Source organism: Tachypleus tridentatus, chromosome 3 (genome assembly GCF_004210375.1).
Source record: "Tachypleus tridentatus isolate NWPU-2018 chromosome 3, ASM421037v1, whole genome shotgun sequence".
Classification (NCBI taxonomy): Eukaryota; Metazoa; Arthropoda; class Merostomata; order Xiphosura; family Limulidae; genus Tachypleus; species Tachypleus tridentatus.
Genome location: NC_134827.1, coordinates 39723812 through 39745293, shown reverse-complemented (window position 1 = coordinate 39745293; position 21482 = coordinate 39723812). Strand labels below are relative to the sequence as shown.

At 36.3% G+C, this 21482-nt stretch overlaps 1 protein-coding gene across 3 annotated transcripts in view; it reads left to right on the top strand.

The window, feature by feature from the left end:
- Positions 1-21482, top strand: part of LOC143246735 (ras-related protein Rab-20-like) — an 86724-nt gene that overhangs the window by 2472 nt on the left and 62770 nt on the right. The window contains exon 2 of one of the 3 annotated variants that reach the window (XM_076493822.1): positions 3534-3590. The exons of 1 other annotated variant lie outside the window; for it this stretch is intronic. In XM_076493822.1, the coding sequence (XP_076349937.1) occupies positions 3534-3590 (57 nt within the window). Of the gene's footprint in view, positions 1-3533; positions 3591-5567; positions 5594-21482 lie in introns of those variants that run through there. One more of the 3 variants, XM_076493824.1, reaches the window with a different exon arrangement.

Below are 21482 nucleotides of genomic sequence, written 5' to 3'. Positions count from 1 at the left end.
GAGGGCGGTATTAGATGTTTGAATATATAATTTTATTTATTTTATTATATTAATATATATTAACTAACACCGTCCTCTACATTCCGACACTCAGTTACACAACCCCTTCCAAACATGTGGTCAGCTTCCGGTCAGTTACCTCTTTCTTTCTTTGTGAACCTGACGATGACCGAAGAAGGTCGAAACGTTGTTTGCTCTTCTATGTAAAATATTTTCTCACCCCAAACGAGCCGTTTTTACATATATATATTTCTCTACAAGTGGGTTTTCTCGACATCACTGATTATTATTCTGATTTTGTTTTTCTTTCTTCTGATTTCAACTTACTTCCTAAACATAGGTATTACATCTATTTTAACTGTGTTCCCCAAAATAGGTATCACATGTAGGTTGCTGTTTCAGGTACCGTCTTTATATCAGTTGTGATTTCTTTAAAAACATTTTCACATTTGAAAGCTATAAACTGCATTATAAGAGTACCAGTTAATATCATTATTCAGTTCAAAACAGAATAAAAGTCTTTAATACAATAATATTTCTGGATGGTTTTCTTCTCTTTGTCAAGAGTTTAATATTAGAGACTTATACAATCTAGGCACCAGGAGCCCTCAACCAAGTAGTTTAAACACTGTGTCGAATAAATTACGGTTCAATTTGAAAATCAAATATCAGTCGCGAGACAAATTAAATATCAAAAATAAAAAAAAAATAAAAATTAAAAATCAATCAAATTTCACGTGTTTTTATTCAGTTTTATGTGTAAATATAAAAATTCCGATACCCATAATTTCCTCTTCATTCTTTTAGTTTTAACGATCGGCGTTTATCACACGGGACTTTGTTACTCTGGGTTCCTGTAACAGATATATCATGCTATAATTGAACTCTTGCTTATATCATACTGGAAAAACTTTTTATTAAGCAATGTGCAACCACCAAATTCACAACATTTTTATCCTGTGTGCATGTCAACTTGCAATAAGGGTCACGATTTTCCTGTTTCGCCTCCATTCTCTGTCATGGAGAACTTAATTTTTCTTCATTCTGAGGATGCACATAAGACGTCATGAAAATGTTGCACACAGATCTAATGCACTGACGCCATCTATATAAATATATCAGTACTGTCTGTTGTATGTCCATGTAAATACTTCGCAGGGGGTGGGTGGATCTTCACTAAACTTGGTATGGAAGCTTATCAGGTCCGTAAAAAAATACACAAATTTTCAATTTTGCGTTTTGCGGTTTTTACAGTTGTTTTGCGGTTTTCTTTTTTACCACTACTTTGTCCCTGTTGATGGATCTTCACCAAATTTGTCATGAAGGTTTATGGGATCCATGAGGAGATACATGCAAATTTAGGGTTTCACATTTTGTGTGTTGCTTTTTTTATGGGTGTTTTGGTTTGTTTAATTATATATTAGCAAAGTAACTTTTCATGTCCTGAGAGAATTTCTCATTAATCATGAATTTACATAATTTCCAGCTGGACACAGATAACAAGAGATACACACATATACATATATATAACATAACATAACAATACATACGAGGGCTGTTCAAAAAATACGCGGACTGACGTCATAAAACAAAATGTACTTTATTTAGAAATTACAGGTCTGGGACCCCTTCAAAGTACTCTCCTCCCCAACGCACTCACTTATCCCAACAGTGTTTCCACTTGTTGAAACAGTCCTGGTACACTTCTTTTGTAATGTCCTTCAGCTCCTTCGTCACATTTACCTTAATCTCGGGAATCGTCTCAAATCTTCTTCCTTTCAAGGGTCTTTTCAGTTTGGGGAACAAGAAAACATCGCAAAGAGCAAGGTCAGGTGAGTAGGGGGGTGGGGAAGAACAGTGGTCGAGTGTTTGGCCAAAAATGCACGAGTTCTGATGCACAAATTTTGCAGCAACGCGGTGCATCTTCAATTTTTCGGTCAAAATCTCGTAACAAGATCCAACTGATATCCCAAACTCTTCAGCAAGCTCCCTGACAGTCAGACGTCGATTTGCCCACACCAGGGTGTTGATTTTGTCGACGTATGGGTCGTCAGTTGACGTGGAAGGACGTCCAGGACGCTCATCATCTTCAATGGACTGTCGACCATCCTTAAAACGTTCATGCCACTTGAAACATGCCGTACGCTTCATAGCAACATCACCGTAAGCCGTGTTAAGCATAGCAAAAGTTGTAGTCGCAGATTTTCCAAGTTTAACACAAAATTTCACAGCAAGTCGTTGCTCCTTCAGGTCATTCATTCTGAAATCCGCCAAACGAAAAAATCGCACTTCACTTAAAACCGCGTAGCTGATACACAAATGAAGATATCTGCAATCGGAAAATGGCGTCGTAATCAGCTGATCTGTGCGAACCTAGCGACACCAAGCGGATTTCACTGGAACCAACTGGAGCCGCGCAATTCAAACAGTCCGCGTATTTTTTGAACAGACCTCGTATATATGTTATATATAACATAACAGTTTTTTTTTGTTTTTTAAATTTCGCGCAAAGCTACTCGAGGGTTATCTGCGCTAACCGTCCCTAATTTAGCAGTGTAAGATTAGAGGGAAGGCAGCTAGTCATTATCATTCACCGCTAACTCTTGGGCTGTTCTTTTACCAACAAATAGTAGGACTCACCGTCACATTATAATGCTCCCACGGCTGAAAGGGCGAGCATGTTTGGTGCGACCTGGATTCGAACCCGCGACTCTCTGATTACGAGTCGAACGCCTTTACACACTTGGCCATGCCGGACCTATAACATAACAGAACAATACGAATGATTGAGTTTATCTCAAGATGTTACTGTGTCACAGGGTGGTTTAACGTTTGAGTTTATCTCAGATTTTACTGTATCATAGGGTGGATAAATGTTTGAGTTTATCTCAGATTTTACTGTATCACAGGGTGGATAAATGTTTGAGTTTATCTCAGGATGTTACTGTATCACAGGGTGGATAAATGTTTGAGTTTATCTTAATATGTTACTGTATTACAGGTTGGATAAATGTTTGAGTTTATCTCAATATGTTACTGTATCACAGGGTGGATAAACGTTTGAATTTATCTCAAGATATTACTGTATCATAGGGTGGAAAAATGTTTATCTCAAGATACAATGTATAAAGCATTGTATAAAACTTGGGCTACTTTGTTTCAGTTAACCATACTCGAGTGCTTGTTAAATAATATTTTTACATTAAACAATAAAAACTAGTTTCCATCGTATAATTTTCTTCAACGAATGAACATTTATCTATCTTCTTTGTTGCTGTAATACGAGTTTGTTTGTTAACCTAAGTAAAATTCCTTCAAGGCCGAGAATAAGTCGTTTATTTTCTATACGTAACCAGTTGTTATTCAGAAATGTATCTACGTTACCATGCATTAATTTATTGATTTCAATGATATGAATGACATAAAAGAAGGCGGGTTTCATAATGAGGCAACAACACTTCTCGTCCAGTCGATGTTGCTGTTGTTATTTAAATTGCAAACAAACAGGAAACTGAAACACATTTTATTTATAGTTATCCAGGATTACAGGAATCTACTCAGCCACACCCTTTAATTGAAACATCCATTGGGTGAGTTTAACCTCAGGGGGAGTTATTCATAAAACACGTTGTGTGGAAACCAGCTGATGATAAGGAAGCTTGAACTTGGTATCTCTTGCTCTACCTACTTACGTGTACTTTTCATAACAGGTTTCAGTATCTACTTCGATCCCAGTGGTATGTCTGTGGATTTATACTGCTAAAAACCAGGTTTTAATATCCATGTTTAGTAATAATAATTTATTTATGTGGCTGTGACACTCGAGAGTTTTAATTCTCAAGACGGCTGGTGTTGTTATTAAAACTTTAATTAAAATAAAGTACAGAATAACGTTTAGGCCTTATTAGGTCATCTTCAGGTTAATAGCTTGCAACTGACCGTTGATGGGCGCATGTCTTAGAGACGAGAGTACAACGGGTACGGGATTGCAGGTGGATGTTACGTTATTAATTAGTATAGGTATAAAGGTGTTTCTTTATATCTGTTTAATTTTGGTTTTACTTGTTGTATAAGTAAGGCTTCTTTGATTTTGCGTTTGTTTGTTTGTTTATCTACTTAATATCTGAATGTTTTCTATGGTTATTTTGTGTTTATTTGATTTGCAGTGTTTAAAAATGTGTGAAGGTGACTTTTTTGTGTTCTTTGAATCTAGTTTTCATTTTTCTGCTTGTTTCTACAATATAGAAGTCGCGGCAGTTGTTGCATTGTATTTTATAAAATTATGTTGGTGTTGTGTTTGTCAGTGTAGTTTTTAAATAGTATGGACCTGGTTCATAATAATAGTTTTGTACCTGGTTTTTGAATAAATTTGGTGTTTACTGGAATGTTGCGTTTTGTTACAAGTCTTTTTTTCCAAATGTTGGTTATTTTTTTTGCTAATATCAGCCCGCTAGTACAGCGGTAAGTCTCCGTATTTGCAAAGCCAAGTCAGGGGTTCGATTCCCCCCGGTGGGCTCAGCATATAGCCTTATGTGGCTTTGCTGTAAGAAAACACACACCCATATTTTTGGCCCCGCTAGTACAGCGGTAAGTCTCCGGGTTTACAACGCCAAAATCAGGGGTTCGATTCCCCTCAGTGGACTCAGCAGCTAGCCTTATGTGGCTTTGCTGTAGGAAAACACACACACACAAACACGCTAATATCAGTAATATATGGTATGCAGCAGTGTAAGGTTTTATAGTTTGCTTTCTTGGAATTTATTGTTGTTTGTTTGTTGTTGACTAAGTTATTGATCAAGGTGTGTGTGTAATTTTTTCAACGGTTTTGAAGAAAATTTGTTGATGTTAATGAAGTGTTGGTTGATTTGGTTGATTTAAAATAAAACAATCCAGACCATCAACCAGACATTTATGGACTCATACAACGTAACATCAGTTAAAACAACAGTAAGAGTGACAAGGTCCGCCACAACAACAAACCATCCATCGAAATGCAAGCCTATTTGAAAGACGTATCCAGAAGACTTATGATCTATTCTACACAAACAGAAAACACTTATAAAACAACAAAAAACATACATCAAAACTGAACAAATAAAGGAACACCTTTATGCCTATAATAATTCATAACCTAACATTTTATTGCAGCGCCCCCTACAATCCTGTACCCGTTTATACGCTCGTTTCTAAATTTCTAAAACATGTGTCCAGCAACGGTCAGTTGCAAACTCTCTTCGTTAAATGGAAGATGATTCAAGAAGGTCCAAACGTTGTTTTGAACTTCATTTTAGTAAAAGTTTTAATACCTATACCAACCGTCTTTAAAATACATTTTTACTTCAAGTGGGTTTCTCGTGTCATGGGGTGTTTTTATTATCCGTATCCATGAATATTCGAGTGTGTGAAGTGAATAAATCATGATAAAATATTTTAGTTTTTCTATTTTTTGTTTCTTAAATAGCAAGGTTAGGAGCAAAACGTTTTATGGTCACTTTAGTTACAAGCTGCAATACTTAACTCATACAGGAACAGTTAAAGTAATTCCATTTTAAATTGTGGCTGTGCCACAGCACTCAACATCAATGATCCAAACGTAAGTACTCGAGTCAATGTAAATTATATGTGGATCTTTATAGAATAACTTTGTACATCTTTCAGTTCCTACCCGTGTCTTAGTCGGATCTTTATAGAATAACTTTGTACATTTTTCAGTTCCTACCCGTGTCTTAGTCGGATCTTTATAGAATAACTTTGTACATCTTTCAGTTCCTACCCGTGTCTTAGTCGGATCTTTATAGAATTACTTTGTACATTTTTCAGTTCCTACCCGTGTCTTAGTCGGATCTTTATAGAATAACTTTGTACATCTTTCAGTTCCTACCCGTGTCTTAGTTGGGGCTTTATACATTAACTCTGTACATCTTTCAGTTCCTACCCGTGTCTTAGTCGGATCTTTATAGAATAACTTTGTACATTTTTCAGTTCCTACCCGTGTCTTAGTCGGATCTTTATAGAATAACTTTGTACATCTTTCAGTTCCTACCCGTGTCTTAGTTGGGGCTTTATACATTAACTCTGTACATCTTTCAGTTCCTACCCGTGTCTTAGTCGGATCTTTATAGAATAACTTTGTACATTTTTCAGTTCCTACCCGTGTCTTAGTCGGATCTTTATAGAATAACTTTGTACATCTTTCAGTTCCTACCCGTGTCTTAGTCGGATCTTTATAGAATAACTTTGTACATCTTTCAGTTCCTACCCGTGTCTTAGTCGGATCTTTATAGAATAACTTTGTACATCTTTCAGTTCCTACCCGTGTCTTAGTCGGATCTTTATAGAATAACTTTGTACATCTTTCAGTTCCTACCCGTGTCTTAGTCGGATCTTTATAGAATAACTTTGAACATCTTTCAGTTCCTACCCGTGTCTTAGTCGGATCTTTATAGAATAACTTTGAACATCTTTCAGTTCCTACCCGTGTTTTAGTCGGATCTTTATAGAATAACTTTGAACATCTTTCAGTTCCTACCCGTGTCTTAGTCGGATCTTTATAGAATAACTTTGTACATCTTTGAGTTCCTACCCGTGTCTTAGTCGGATCTTTATAGAATAACTTTGTACATCTTTCAGTTCCTACCCGTGTCTTAGTCGGATCTTTATAGAATAACTTTGTACATCTTTCAGTTCCTACCCGTGTCTTAGTCGGATCTTTATAGAATAACTTTGTACATCTTTGAGTTCCTACCCGTGTCTTAGTTGGGGCTTTATACATTAACTCTGTACATCTTTCAGTTCCTACCCGTGTCTTAGTCGGATCTTTATAGAATAACTTTGTACATCTTTCAGTTCCTACCCGTGTCTTAGTCGGATCTTTATAGAATAACTTTGTACATTTTTCAGTTCCTACCCGTGTCTTAGTCGGATCTTTATAGAATAACTTTGTACATCTTTCAGTTCCTACCCGTGTCTTAGTCGGATCTTTATAGAATAACTTTGTACATTTTTCAGTTCCTACCCGTGTCTTAGTCGGATCTTTATAGAATAACTTTGTACATCTTTCAGTTCCTACCCGTGTCTTAGTCGGATCTTTATAGAATAACTTTGTACATCTTTGAGTTCCTACCCGTGTCTTAGTTGGGGCTTTATACATTAACTCTGTACATCTTTCAGTTCCTACCCGTGTCTTAGTCGGATCTTTATAGAATTACTTTGTACATTTTTCAGTTCCTACCCGTGTCTTAGTCGGATCTTTATAGAATAACTTTGTACATCTTTCAGTTCCTACCCGTGTCTTAGTCGGATCTTTATAGAATAACTTTGTACATCTTTCAGTTCCTACCCGTGTCTTAGTTGGGGCTTTATACATTAACTCTGTACATCTTTCAGTTCCTACCCGTGTCTTAGTCGGATCTTTATAGAATTACTTTGTACATTTTTCAGTTCCTACCCGTGTCTTAGTCGGATCTTTATAGAATAACTTTGTACATCTTTCAGTTCCTACCCGTGTCTTAGTTGGGGCTTTATACATTAACTCTGTACATCTTTCAGTTCCTACCCGTGTCTTAGTCGGATCTTTATAGAATAACTTTGTACATTTTTCAGTTCCTACCCGTGTCTTAGTCGGATCTTTATAGAATAACTTTGTACATCTTTCAGTTCCTACCCGTGTCTTAGTTGGGGCTTTATACATTAACTCTGTACATCTTTCAGTTCCTACCCGTGTCTTAGTCGGATCTTTATAGAATAACTTTGTACATTTTCAGTTCCTACCCGTGTCTTAGTCGGATCTTTATAGAATAACTTTGTACATCTTTCAGTTCCTACCCGTGTCTTAGTCGGATCTTTATAGAATAACTTTGTACATCTTTGAGTTCCTACCCGTGTCTTAGTCGGATCTTTATAGAATAACTTTGTACATCTTTCAGTTCCTACCCGTGTCTTAGTCGGATCTTTATAGAATAACTTTGAACATCTTTCAGTTCCTACCCGTGTCTTAGTCGGATCTTTATAGAATAACTTTGTACATCTTTCAGTTCCTACCCGTGTCTTAGTCGGATCTTTATAGAATAACTTTGAACATCTTTCAGTTCCTACCCGTGTCTTAGTCGGATCTTTATAGAATAACTTTGAACATCTTTCAGTTCCTACCCGTGTCTTAGTCGGATCTTTATAGAATAACTTTGAACATCTTTCAGTTCCTACCCGTGTCTTAGTCGGATCTTTATAGAATAACTTTGTACATCTTTGAGTTCCTACCCGTGTCTTAGTCGGATCTTTATAGAATAACTTTGTACATCTTTCAGTTCCTACCCGTGTCTTAGTCGGATCTTTATAGAATAACTTTGTACATCTTTCAGTTCCTACCCGTGTCTTAGTCGGATCTTTATAGAATAACTTTGTACATCTTTGAGTTCCTACCCGTGTCTTAGTCGGATCTTTATAGAATAACTTTGTACATCTTTGAGTTCCTACCCGTGTCTTAGTCGGATCTTTATAGAATAACTTTGTACATCTTTCAGTTCCTACCCGTGTCTTAGTCGGATCTTTATAGAATAACTTTGTACATCTTTGAGTTCCTACCCGTGTCTTAGTTGGGGCTTTATAGAATAACTTTGTACATCTTTCAGTTCCTACCCGTGTCTTAGTCGGATCTTTATAGAATAACTTTGTACATCTTTGAGTTCCTACCCGTGTCTTAGTCGGATCTTTATAGAATAACTTTGAACATCTTTGAGTTCCTACCCGTGTCTTAGTTGGGGCTTTATAGAATAACTTTGTACATCTTTCAGTTCCTACCCGTGTCTCAGTCGGATCTTTATAGAATAACTTTGTACATCTTTCAGTTCCTACCCGTGTCTCAGTCGGATCTTTATAGAATAACTTTGTACATCTTTCAGTTCCTACCCGTGTCTTAGTTGGGGCTTTATACATTAACTCTGTACATCTTTCAGTTCCTACCCGTGTCTTAGTTGGGGCTTTATAGAATAACTTTGTACATCTTTCAGTTCCTATCCGTGTTTAAGTTGGATCTTTATATAATAACTTTGTACATCTTTGAGTTCCTACCCGTGTCTTAGTCGGATCTTTATAGAATAACTTTGAACATCTTTGAGTTCCTACCCGTGTCTTAGTTGGGGCTTTATAGAATAACTTTGTACATCTTTCAGTTCCTACCCGTGTCTCAGTCGGATCTTTATAGAATAACTTTGAACATCTTTCAGTTCCTACCCGTGTCTCAGTCGGATCTTTATAGAATAACTTTGAACATCTTTCAGTTCCTACCCGTGTCTCAGTCGGATCTTTATAGAATAACTTTGTACATCTTTCAGTTCCTACCCGTGTCTTAGTTGGGGCTTTATAGAATAACTTTGTACATCTTTCAGTTCCTACCCGTGTCTCAGTCGGATCTTTATAGAATAACTTTGAACATCTTTCAGTTCCTACCCGTGTCTCAGTCGGATCTTTATAGAATAACTTTGAACATCTTTCAGTTCCTACCCGTGTCTCAGTCGGATCTTTATAGAATAACTTTGTACATTTTTCAGTTCCTACCCGTGTCTTAGTCGGATCTTTATAGAATAACTTTGTACATCTTTCAGTTCCTACCCGTGTTTAAGCTGAATTTTTATAGAATAACTTTGTACATCTTTCAGTTCCTACCCTTGTTTAAGTCGGATCTTTATAGAATAACTTTGTACATTTTTCAGTTCCTACCCGTGTCTTAGTCGGATCTTTATAGAATAACTTTGTACATCTTTCAGTTCCTACCCGTGTTTAAGCTGAATTTTTATAGAATAACTTTGTACATCTTTCAGTTCCTACCCTTGTTTAAGTCGGATCTTTATAGAATAACTTTGTACATTTTTCAGTTCCTATCCGTGTTTAAGTTGGATCTTTATATAATAACTTTGTACATCTTTCAGTTGCTACTCGTGTCTTAGTTGGATCTTTTATAATATGACTTTTATGGGACATTTGTTAATGATGTAAATTCCATCTTTCTTGTGACTTCTCATAATGATGTGTGAAATCCGTGTCTAATGTTATTTCTGATAACGTTGTGAAATATCAAACTTCTTGGAACCCTTTGTTTCACCACAACTTTTCTCAGGACCTAATTATGTAGGTCCGGCATAAACAGATGGTTAAGGTACTCGACTAGTAATCCGAGGGTCACGAGTTTGAATCCCCGTTACACCAAACATGCTCGCCCTTTCAGCCATGGGGGCATTATAGTGTGACAGTCAATCCTACTATTCGTTGATAAAAGAGTAGCCCAAGAGTTGGCGATGGGTGTTGGTGATAAATAGCTGCCTTCCCTCTAGTCTTACCCTCGTAAATTAGGGACGGCTAGCGCAGATAGCCCTCTTGTAGCTTTGCGGGAAATTCCAAGCAAACCAAAACCTAGGTGTCTGGGTGTTCTCAACAACTCCCTCTATTGTCAGAGTAAAATATTTAGAAATGGTCCTGCTACTTATGTGACGTGATGGAGATTAGTATGTTTAGTGTCACCAGTAGTCTTTTCTGTGTGGTCAGTACTCACAACAGTGTCCCGCCACACGGTACGGGGAATCAGAACTCGTAAAACACGAAACAGCTGGTTATTTTAAAAAATCACGAAAGAAACCTGTACTCACAAACAGGAAACTTCCAACCTGTTTCAGGTGGACTTGGTGGTGTAGAGAACATTCTCTGTTGTTTGTATTTTAGTTATTCTAGCACGGTCAGTGTCTGTTTTATTGTTATGTTTATAGCACGGTCAGTGTCTGTTTTATTGTTATGTTTATAACATAGTGTCTGTTTTATTTTTATGTTTATAACATAGTGTCTGTTTTATTGTTATGTTTATAACATAATCAGTGTCTGTTTTGCTGTTATGTTTATAGCACGGTCAGTGTCTGTTTTATTGTTATGTTTATAACAGAGTGTTATAACGTGTTTGTTTGTTTCTTCTTGTTCTGTCCACTTAGTGTGACGTGTTTGTTTGTTTCTTCTTGTTCTGTCCACTTAGTGTGACGTGTTTGTTTGTTTCTTCTTGTTCTGTCCACTTAGTGTGACGTGTTTGTTTTTTTCTTCTTGTTCTGTCCACTTAGTGTGATGTGTTTGTTTCTTCTTGTTCTGTCCACTTAGTGTGACGTGTTTGTTTTTTTCTTCTTGTTCTGTCCACTTAGTGTGACGTGTTTGTTTGTTTCTTCTTGTTCTGTCCACTTAGTGTGACGTGTTTGTTTCTTCTTGTTCTGTCCACTTAGTGTGACGTGTTTGTTTCTTCTTGTTCTGTCCACTTAGTGTGACGTGTTTGTTTCTTCTTGTTCTGTCCACTTAGTGTGACGTGTTTGTTTTTTTCTTCTTGTTCTGTCCACTTAGTGTGACGTGTTTGTTTTTTCTTCTTGTTCTGTCCACTTAGTGTGACGTGTTTGTTTCTTCTTGTTCTGTCCACTTAGTGTGACGTGTTTGTTTTTTTCTTCTTGTTCTGTCCACTTAGTGTGACGTGTTTGTTTTTTTTTTCTTCTTGTTCTGTCCACTTAGTGTGACGTGTTTGTTTCTTCTTGTTCTGTCCACTTAGTGTGACGTGTTTGTTTTTTTCTTCTTGTTCTGTCCACTTAGTGTGACGTGTTTGTTTTTTTCTTCTTGTTCTGTCCACTTAGTGTGACGTGTTTGTTTGTTTCTTCTTGTTCTGTCCACTTAGTGTGACGTGTTTGTTTCTTCTTGTTCTGTCCACTTAGTGTGACGTGTTTGTTTCTTCTTGTTCTGTCCACTTAGTGTGACGTGTTTGTTTTTTTCTTCTTGTTCTGTCCACTTAGTGTGACGTGTTTGTTTTTTCTTCTTGTTCTGTCCACTTAGTGTGACGTGTTTGTTTCTTCTTGTTCTGTCCACTTAGTGTGACGTGTTTGTTTTTTTCTTCTTGTTCTGTCCACTTAGTGTGACGTGTTTGTTTCTTCTTGTTCTGTCCACTTAGTGTGACGTGTTTGTTTCTTCTTGTTCTGTCCACTTAGTGTGACGTGTTTGTTTCTTCTTGTTCTGTCCACTTAGTGTGACGTGTTTGTTTGTTTCTTCTTGTTCTGTCCACTTAGTGTGATGTGTTTGTTTCTTCTTGTTCTGTCCACTTAGTGTGACGTGTTTGTTTGTTTCTTCTTGTTCTGTCCACTTAGTGTGACGTGTTTGTTTCTTCTTGTTCTGTCCACTTAGTGTGACGTGTTTGTTTGTTTCTTCTTGTTCTGTCCACTTAGTGTGATGTGTTTGTTTCTTCTTGTTCTGTCCACTTAGTGTGATGTGTTTGTTTCTTCTTGTTCTGTCCACTTAGTGTGATGTGTTTGTTTGTTTCTTCTTGTTCTGTCCACTTAGTGTGACGTGTTTGTTTGTTTCTTCTTGTTCTGTCCACTTAGTGTGATGTGTTTGTTTCTTCTTGTTCTGTCCACTTAGTGTGATGTGTTTGTTTCTTCTTGTTCTGTCCACTTAGTGTGACGTGTTTGTTTGTTTCTTCTTGTTCTGTCCACTTAGTGTGACGTGTTTGTTTCTTCTTGTTCTGTCCACTTAGTGTGACGTGTTTGTTTGTTTCTTCTTGTTCTGTCCACTTAGTGTGATGTGTTTGTTTCTTCTTGTTCTGTCCACTTAGTGTGATGTGTTTGTTTGTTTCTTCTTGTTCTGTCCACTTAGTGTGACGTGTTTGTTTGTTTCTTCTTGTTCTGTCCACTTAGTGTGATGTGTTTGTTTGTTTCTTCTTGTTCTGTCCACTTAGTGTGACGTGTTTGTTTCTTCTTGTTCTGTCCACTTAGTGTGACGTGTTTGTTTGTTTCTTCTTGTTCTGTCCACTTAGTGTGATGTGTTTGTTTTTTTCTTCTTGTTCTGTCCACTTAGTGTGACGTGTTTGTTTGTTTCTTCTTGTTCTGTCCACTTAGTGTGACGTGTTTGTTTCTTCTTGTTCTGTCCACTTAGTGTGATGTGTTTGTTTGTTTCTTCTTGTTCTGTCCACTTAGTGTGATGTGTTTGTTTGTTTCTTCTTGTTCTGTCCACTTAGTGTGACGTGTTTGTTTGTTTCTTCTTGTTCTGTCCACTTAGTGTGATGTGTTTGTTTGTTTCTTCTTGTTCTGTCCACTTAGTGTGACGTGTTTGTTTGTTTCTTCTTGTTCTGTCCACTTAGTGTGACGTGTTTGTTTGTTTCTTCTTGTTCTGTCCACTTAGTGTGATGTGTTTGTTTTTTTCTTCTTGTTCTGTCCACTTAGTGTGACGTGTTTGTTTGTTTCTTCTTGTTCTGTCCACTTAGTGTGACGTGTTTGTTTCTTCTTGTTCTGTCCATTTAGTGTGACGTGTTTGTTTGTTTCTTCTTGTTCTGTCCACTTAGTGTGATGTGTTTGTTTGTTTCTTCTTGTTCTGTCCACTTAGTGTGACGTGTTTGTTTTTTTCTTCTTGTTCTGTCCACTTAGTGTGATGTGTTTGTTTCTTCTTGTTCTGTCCACTTAGTGTGATGTGTTTGTTTGTTTCTTCTTGTTCTGTCCACTTAGTGTGACGTGTTTGTTTCTTCTTGTTCTGTCCACTTAGTGTGATGTGTTTGTTTGTTTCTTCTTGTTCTGTCCACTTAGTGTGACGTGTTTGTTTGTTTCTTCTTGTTCTGTCCACTTAGTGTGATGTGTTTGTTTCTTCTTGTTCTGTCCACTTAGTGTGATGTGTTTGTTTTTTTCTTCTTGTTCTGTCCACTTAGTGTGACGTGTTTGTTTGTTTCTTCTTGTTCTGTCCACTTAGTGTGACGTGTTTGTTTCTTCTTGTTCTGTCCACTTAGTGTGACGTGTTTGTTTGTTTCTTCTTGTTCTGTCCACTTAGTGTGATGTGTTTGTTTGTTTCTTCTTCTTCTGTCCACTTAGTGTGACGTGTTTGTTTCTTCTTGTTCTGTCCACTTAGTGTGACGTGTTTGTTTGTTTCTTCTTGTTCTGTCCACTTAGTGTGATGTGTTTGTTTGTTTCTTCTTGTTCTGTCCACTTAGTGTGACGTGTTTGTTTGTTTCTTCTTGTTCTGTCCACTTAGTGTGATGTGTTTGTTTCTTCTTGTTCTGTCCACTTAGTGTGATGTGTTTGTTTCTTCTTGTTCTGTCCACTTAGTGTGATGTGTTTGTTTGTTTCTTCTTGTTCTGTCCACTTAGTGTGATGTGTTTGTTTTTTTCTTCTTGTTCTGTCCACTTAGTGTGACGTGTTTGTTTGTTTCTTCTTGTTCTGTCCACTTAGTGTGACGTGTTTGTTTCTTCTTGTTCTGTCCACTTAGTGTGACGTGTTTGTTTGTTTCTTCTTGTTCTGTCCACTTAGTGTGATGTGTTTGTTTGTTTCTTCTTGTTCTGTCCACTTAGTGTGACGTGTTTGTTTTTTTTCTTCTTGTTCTGTCCACTTAGTGTGATGTGTTTGTTTGTTTCTTCTTGTTCTGTCCACTTAGTGTGATGTGTTTGTTTGTTTCTTCTTGTTCTGTCCACTTAGTGTGACGTGTTTGTTTCTTCTTGTTCTGTCCACTTAGTGTGACGTGTTTGTTTGTTTCTTCTTGTTCTGTCCACTTAGTGTGATGTGTTTGTTTCTTCTTATTCTGTCCACTTAGTGTGATGTGTTTGTTTCTTCTTGTTCTGTCCACTTAGTGTGATGTGTTTGTTTGTTTCTTCTTGTTCTGTCCACTTAGTGTGATGTGTTTGTTTGTTTCTTCTTGTTCTGTCCACTTAGTGTGACGTGTTTGTTTGTTTCTTCTTGTTCTGTCCACTTAGTGTGATGTGTTTGTTTCTTCTTGTTCTGTCCACTTAGTGTGATGTGTTTGTTTCTTCTTGTTCTGTCCACTTAGTGTGATGTGTTTGTTTGTTTCTTCTTGTTCTGTCCACTTAGTGTGATGTGTTTGTTTTTTCTTCTTGTTCTGTCCACTTAGTGTGACGTGTTTGTTTGTTTCTTCTTGTTCTGTCCACTTAGTGTGACGTGTTTGTTTCTTCTTGTTCTGTCCACTTAGTGTGACGTGTTTGTTTGTTTCTTCTTGTTCTGTCCACTTAGTGTGATGTGTTTGTTTCTTCTTGTTCTGTCCACTTAGTGTGATGTGTTTGTTTGTTTCTTCTTGTTCTGTCCACTTAGTGTGACGTGTTTGTTTGTTTCTTCTTGTTCTGTCCACTTAGTGTGATGTGTTTGTTTGTTTCTTCTTGTTCTGTCCACTTAGTGTGATGTGTTTGTTTCTTCTTGTTCTGTCCACTTAGTGTGACGTGTTTGTTTGTTTCTATTTGTTATGTCCACTTAGTTCTGGGATGCAGTAGGTCCTTTTGTTTCACAGAGTAATGTGGAATTGAGTTATGAATAGGTGTCCGTTTGAATCATGTGAAAGACTCGATTGAACAGGTTTCAAACGTGGACCACTATTTACTGCTGGTCTCCTGGCTTCATGATAAATGTGAGTAGAGAGAGAACTGTAGAGTGTATTTGACTTGATTTCGAATACATTCTAATCTTACAAATATGAGAAGGAAGATAGATTTTAAATGTGTTTGTTCTTATTGAATTCAAACCTTGACTTAGAGACACTGTCAAGAACATTCTGTTTTGCACTATCTGTATAGCTGGTGTATAGTATAGGCTCAGATCTGTATAATTATTTTTACACATTTATTCAGAACATCTTTGTGTTTCTTTTTATGTTGAATCCAACGATTTGTAATTTGAGTTCATTGTTGACGTAGCTTGGTTTCTACTTTGAATTCGTGGGTACATTCTAAGAGTGATGGTGATTTGTTTGTAGTGGTTGTATTCTAAGGGTGGTGGTGATTGTTTGCAGTGGTTGTATTCTAAGTGCGGTGGTGATTGTTTGCAGTGATTGTATTCTAAGTATCGTGGTGATTGTTTGTAGTAGTTGTGTTCTAAGAGTGGCGGGGATTGTTTATAGTGGTTATGTTCTCAAAGTGGTGGTGATTTGTTTGTAATGGTTGTGTTCTAAGAGTGGTGGTGATTTGTTTGTAGTGGTTGTGTCTTAAGAGTGGTGGTGATGTGTTTGTAGTGGTTGTGTCCTAAGATTGGTAGTGATGTGTTTGTAGTGGTAATGTCCTAAGATTGGTAGTGATGCGTTTGTGGTGGTTGTGTCCTAAGAGTGGTGGTGATGTGTTTGTAGTGGTTGTGTTCTAAGATTGGTAGTGATGTGTTTATAGTGGTTGTGTCCTAAGATTGGTAGCGATGTGTTTGTAGTAGTTGTGTCCTAAGATTGGTAGTGATGTGTTTGTAGTGGTTATGTCCTAAGATTGGTAGTGATGTGTTTGGAGTGGTTGTGTCCTAAGAGTGGTGATGAAATCCAACCATTTGGTCAAAAATAAGTTGGCGATAAGTTCCATTGTTTAACTGCCTTCCCTCTTGTCTATCGGTTTAGAAATAAATATTGCTATGTACTAATAGCCCTCTGAATAGCTTTGCTCAAAACTCTAAAACAACAAGTCAAGCTTTGATATACGAATCAGGACGTATGCCTTAACATTGTCCCATTCCAAAACCGGAGCCATCATCCAGTCTGTGATGACATTAGTTGAACTTTGTACTCGTCGAAAATATACTAAATTGTTCAACAAAGAACTCTCTCGTTTTATACAAAGGAAAACAATGAATAAATACAGTTACTTAAGGTTCCTGTATATACATATTGACAAGCAATCGTGTTCGTTTGTGTAGCACTTATGAAATTTTTGTTCAGTGCATATATTGACTAAGATGTTCATGTGTGTAATACTTATGAAATGTTTGTTCAGTGTATATATTAACCACAATGTTTCTGTGTGTGTGTGTAGCACTTATGAAATGTTTGTTTAGTGTATATATTACCTACAATGTTCCTGTGTGTGTGTGTGTAGAACTTATGAAATGTTTGTTCAGTGAATATATTAACCACAATGTTTCTGTGTATGTGTGTAGCACTTATGAAATGTTTGTTCAGTGTATATATTAACTACAATGTTCCTGTGTGTGTACCACTTATGAAATATTTGTTCAGTGTATATATTAACCACAATGTTTCTGTGTGTGTGTAGCACTTATGAAATGTTTGTTTAGTGTATATATTACCTACAATGTTCCTGTGTGTGTGTGTGTAGAACTTATGAAATGTTTGTTCAGTGAATATATTAACCACAATGTTTCTGTGTATGTGTGTAGCACTTATGAAATGTTTGTTCAGTGTATATATTAACTACAATGTTCCTGTGTGTGTGTGTGTACCACTTATGAAATATTTGTTCAGTGTATATATTAACCACAATGTTTCTGTGTGTGTGTGTACCACTTATGAAATATTTGTTCAGTGTATATATTAACCACAATGTTTCTGTGTGTGTGTGTAGCACTTATGAAATGTTTGTTTAGTGTATATATTAACCACAATGTTCCTGTGTGTGTGTGTAGCACTTATGAAATATTTGTTCAGTGTATATATTAACCACAATGTTTCTGTGTGTGTGTGTAGCACTTATGAAATGTTTGTTCAGTGTATATATTAACCACAATGTTTCTGTGTGTGTGTGTGTAGCACTTATGAAATGTTTGTTCAGTGTATATATTATCTACCATGTTTCTGTGTGTGTGTGTGTAGCACTTATGAAATGTTTGTTCAGTGTATATATTAACTACAATGTTCCTGTGTGTGTGTGTAGCACTTATGAAATGTTTGTTCAGTGTATATATTAACCACAATGTTCCTGTGTGTGTGTGTGTGTACCACTTGTGAAATGTTTGTTCAGTGTATATATTAACTACAATGTTTCTGTGTGTGTGTGTACCACTTATGAAATATTTGTTCAGTGTATATATTAACTACAATGTTCCTGTGTGTGTAGCACTTATGAAATGTTTGTTCAGTGTATATATTAACTACAATGTTCCTGTGTGTGTGTGTGTAGCACTTATGAAATGTTTGTTCAGTGTATATATTAACTACAATGTTCCTGTGTGTGTGTGTGTACCACTTATGAAATGTTTGTTCAGTGTATATATTAACTACAATGTTCCTGTGTGTATGTGTGTAGCACTTATGAAATGTTTGTTCAGTGTATATATTAACTACAATGTTCCTGTGTGTGTGTGTGTAGCACTTATGAAATGTTTGTTCAGTGTATATATTAACTACAATGTTCCTGTGTGTGTGTGTACCACTTATGAAATATTTGTTCAGTGTATATATTAACCACAATGTTCCTGTGTGTGTGTGTGTACCACTTATGAAATGTTTGTTCAGTGTATATATTAACTACAATGTTCCTGTGTGTGTGTACCACTTATCAAATGTTTGTTCAGTGTATATATTAACCACAATGTTCCTGTGTGTGTGTGTGTAGCACTTATGAAATGTTTGTTCAGTGTATATATTAACTACAATGTTCCTGTGTGTGTGTACCACTTATGAAATATTTGTTCAGTGTATATATTAACCACAATGTTCCTGTGTGTGTGTAAAATACCACTTATGAAATGTTTGTTCAGTGTATATATTAACTACAATGTTCCTGTGTGTGTGTACCACTTATCAAATGTTTGTTCAGTGTATATATTAACCACAATGTTCCTGTGTGTGTGTGTGTACCACTTATGAAATGTTTGTTCAATGTATATATTAACCACAATGTTCCTGTGTGTGTGTGTGTACCACTTATGAAATATTTGTTCAGTGTATATATTAAGTACAATGTTCCCGTGTGTGTGTGTGTAGCACTTATGAAATGTTTGTTCATTGTATACATTAACCACAATGTTCCTGTGTGTGTGTGTAGCACTTATGAAATGTTTGTTCATTGTATACATTAACCACAATGTTCCTGTGTGTGTGTGTGTACCACTTGTGAAATGTTTGTTCAGTGTATATATTAACCACAATGTTCCTGTGTGTGTGTGTGTACCACTTGTGAAATGTTTGTTCAGTGTATATATTAACTACAATGTTGCTGTGTGTGTGTGTACCACTTGTGAAATGTTTGTTCAGTGTATATATTAACTACAATGTTGCTGTGTGTGTGTGTACCATTTATGAAATGTTTGTTCAGTGTATATATTAACTACAATGTTGCTGTGTGTGTGTGTACCATTTATGAAATGTTTGTGTATTGTTTTATACTGACAACAATGTTCAATTGTTTTTTTTTGTTTCGAATTAAGCACAAATTTACATAATGGGCTATCTGTGCTCTGCCCACCACGTGACAGTTTCTAGTGGTGTTGGTCCGCAGACATACCACTGTGCCACTTGGGAATAACAATGTTCACGTGTATATTACTCATAAAATGTTTTCTAAGTGTAACGCTCCCAATTTTTAACTGTGTGACACGTATGACTTGTTTGTCCAGTGTAATAAACCTAACGTTCAACTACGTGACATGTATGAAATATTTATCCAGTGTAATAAACCCACGTTTAGCTGCGAGACATGTATTAAATGTTTGTCCAGAGTAATTACTAAAATACTATCAAGTGAAACCTGTAAACAAACATTTATAACAGATACAAAAAAGAGCGATCATTGTGTTTGTTTGATGGTTTCACATAATTTCACATTGGAGTGTTATTGTCAAATCTTGTCTTTAAAATATAACCTTTCTGTACTGTTCATATCAGTCTTATAATATGCTAACATTTGGACGAAAACATCGAATTTTTAGTGTTACGTCTTATTGCACTCGGCTGGATTTATTTTTTTTATCGTAATCTCTAAAACCTGTTGTTGTGTCCTTTTTCCAGCCGACACATTTAAAGTAAAAACAGCATATATCAATCTAATCTTAATATATAAGTGAAATAAATTTAACTGATTTACATTTTTAGATCATGTCAGTAAATTATCCTAAAATATTTTGGTAGCGCCCTCTAATTACACGCAATATACCTAGAACATTGTATTTTACTTTTTAGGCTACTCGCACACATTTCTCCCTCCGTGTTATATTTAGTATTTGTGTTTTTTCAGTGAGTGTGACTTTATTATATCCATCTAAGGTTTATATTAATACAGGTACTAGCTATACCATTACGTTAATTACTTTTTATAACTGCACTATACGTTTTTGTAAACTACAAATCATGGTTCTTCTAAGTCATCCTGTACGAGTCTTCACGCCGTCTCTCTTGTTTGTTTTCTCTGTCGTAAACGAAAAAACTGTGGAACTTTACTATTTCCGTGAAGGCTAAGTGCGGAAACATGTCTGTCTAAAGCAAGTTCAGCCAGGAAACATGAGGAGTAAGGTATATTTGTTTGTTGAGCTACTAGTGTTATCTTTGACGGCCATTTTAAATTTTAGAGTGATAGAATAGAGTGAAAAGTTTGTCAATACCACCCACCGCTAACTCTCGCGGTACTCTTCATCAACGACTAGTGAAATTAACTCTAGATTATAACGCCCACACAGTTTAAATGATGATTACATTCGATAATAGGATTCGACCCCGTGACCAATTGATTGTGATTCGAGTGCCCTAACCACCATACCGTGTCAAGTCTTCAAGGAGAAAGAACGTCTTAGATTTATATTTACGTATTGGACAAACTGTAATATCTAATTTGGTTTGTAAATTAAATAAGACAACTTTATGTTGTTGGTGTGTTTTCACAGCTATGTTTTTGTAATCACTTCGTATAATTTTTTCCTTCGTAACTGACATTTCTAAATAACATTTGTCACATAATTTACTTTTTTCTTTCTTTCAATTTTAGAACAAATAGCTAAGAAACCGCCTTATTTTACCGCAGCGCTACCTCTTAACTGTCTGGTTGATGGTCACAGATATAAGAAATGTTCTATTTTAACATGGAACGTGGTGTGTATAAACTTGGAAACACAATAGAAATGGTGACTCCCACATCTGCTACATCTTGTGATATGATCAGGTTTTAAAAGTGTTATATTCTTTCCCTGAACTTAGCAGGTTAAACTTCTCGTTTTATCGAATGTAAAAACGAACGAAGTTTGTTATTATAGTCAAGACCGCCCAGAGCAGCCTCATGAACGCTGTACAAAGTTCGTGTAAAAATGTTTTTTTCGTCTCCTAAGCAGACTACAGTAGTATTTTTTGTTTGCTATTTCTTTGATAAGTGCTATTACAGCCGTTGATTTATCTGTCGAAGACACTTCAAAGTGCCGCAGATTGTCAGGTGCTAGTACCTGTATAATACCAGTAAAACCAGCCACTTCCAGTGCTTAATGTTAGGTAATGTACAAAGCAGTAGGCCTAACATAATCAATGTTAGTGCTAGCTGTTAATAGGTATCGTTCAACAATAGCAATAACACGGAATCGTAAAATAATTGTTGTCCTTGTATATTTGCGTCACTGACCGATAGTTCCGCCCCCAATTGAATTTTAAATGATTTCATAGTCAAGACCTAATGTTAAAATTACATTGTAGGACCAGTTAGGGTTTATTTTCGTTTTGTATTTATTTTTGTGAGACACTGCAATACCTTGGTTTGTTTTAACCGTTCCATTTGCTTTATGTTATACTGTAGCAACGTGGCTTTCTTTAGT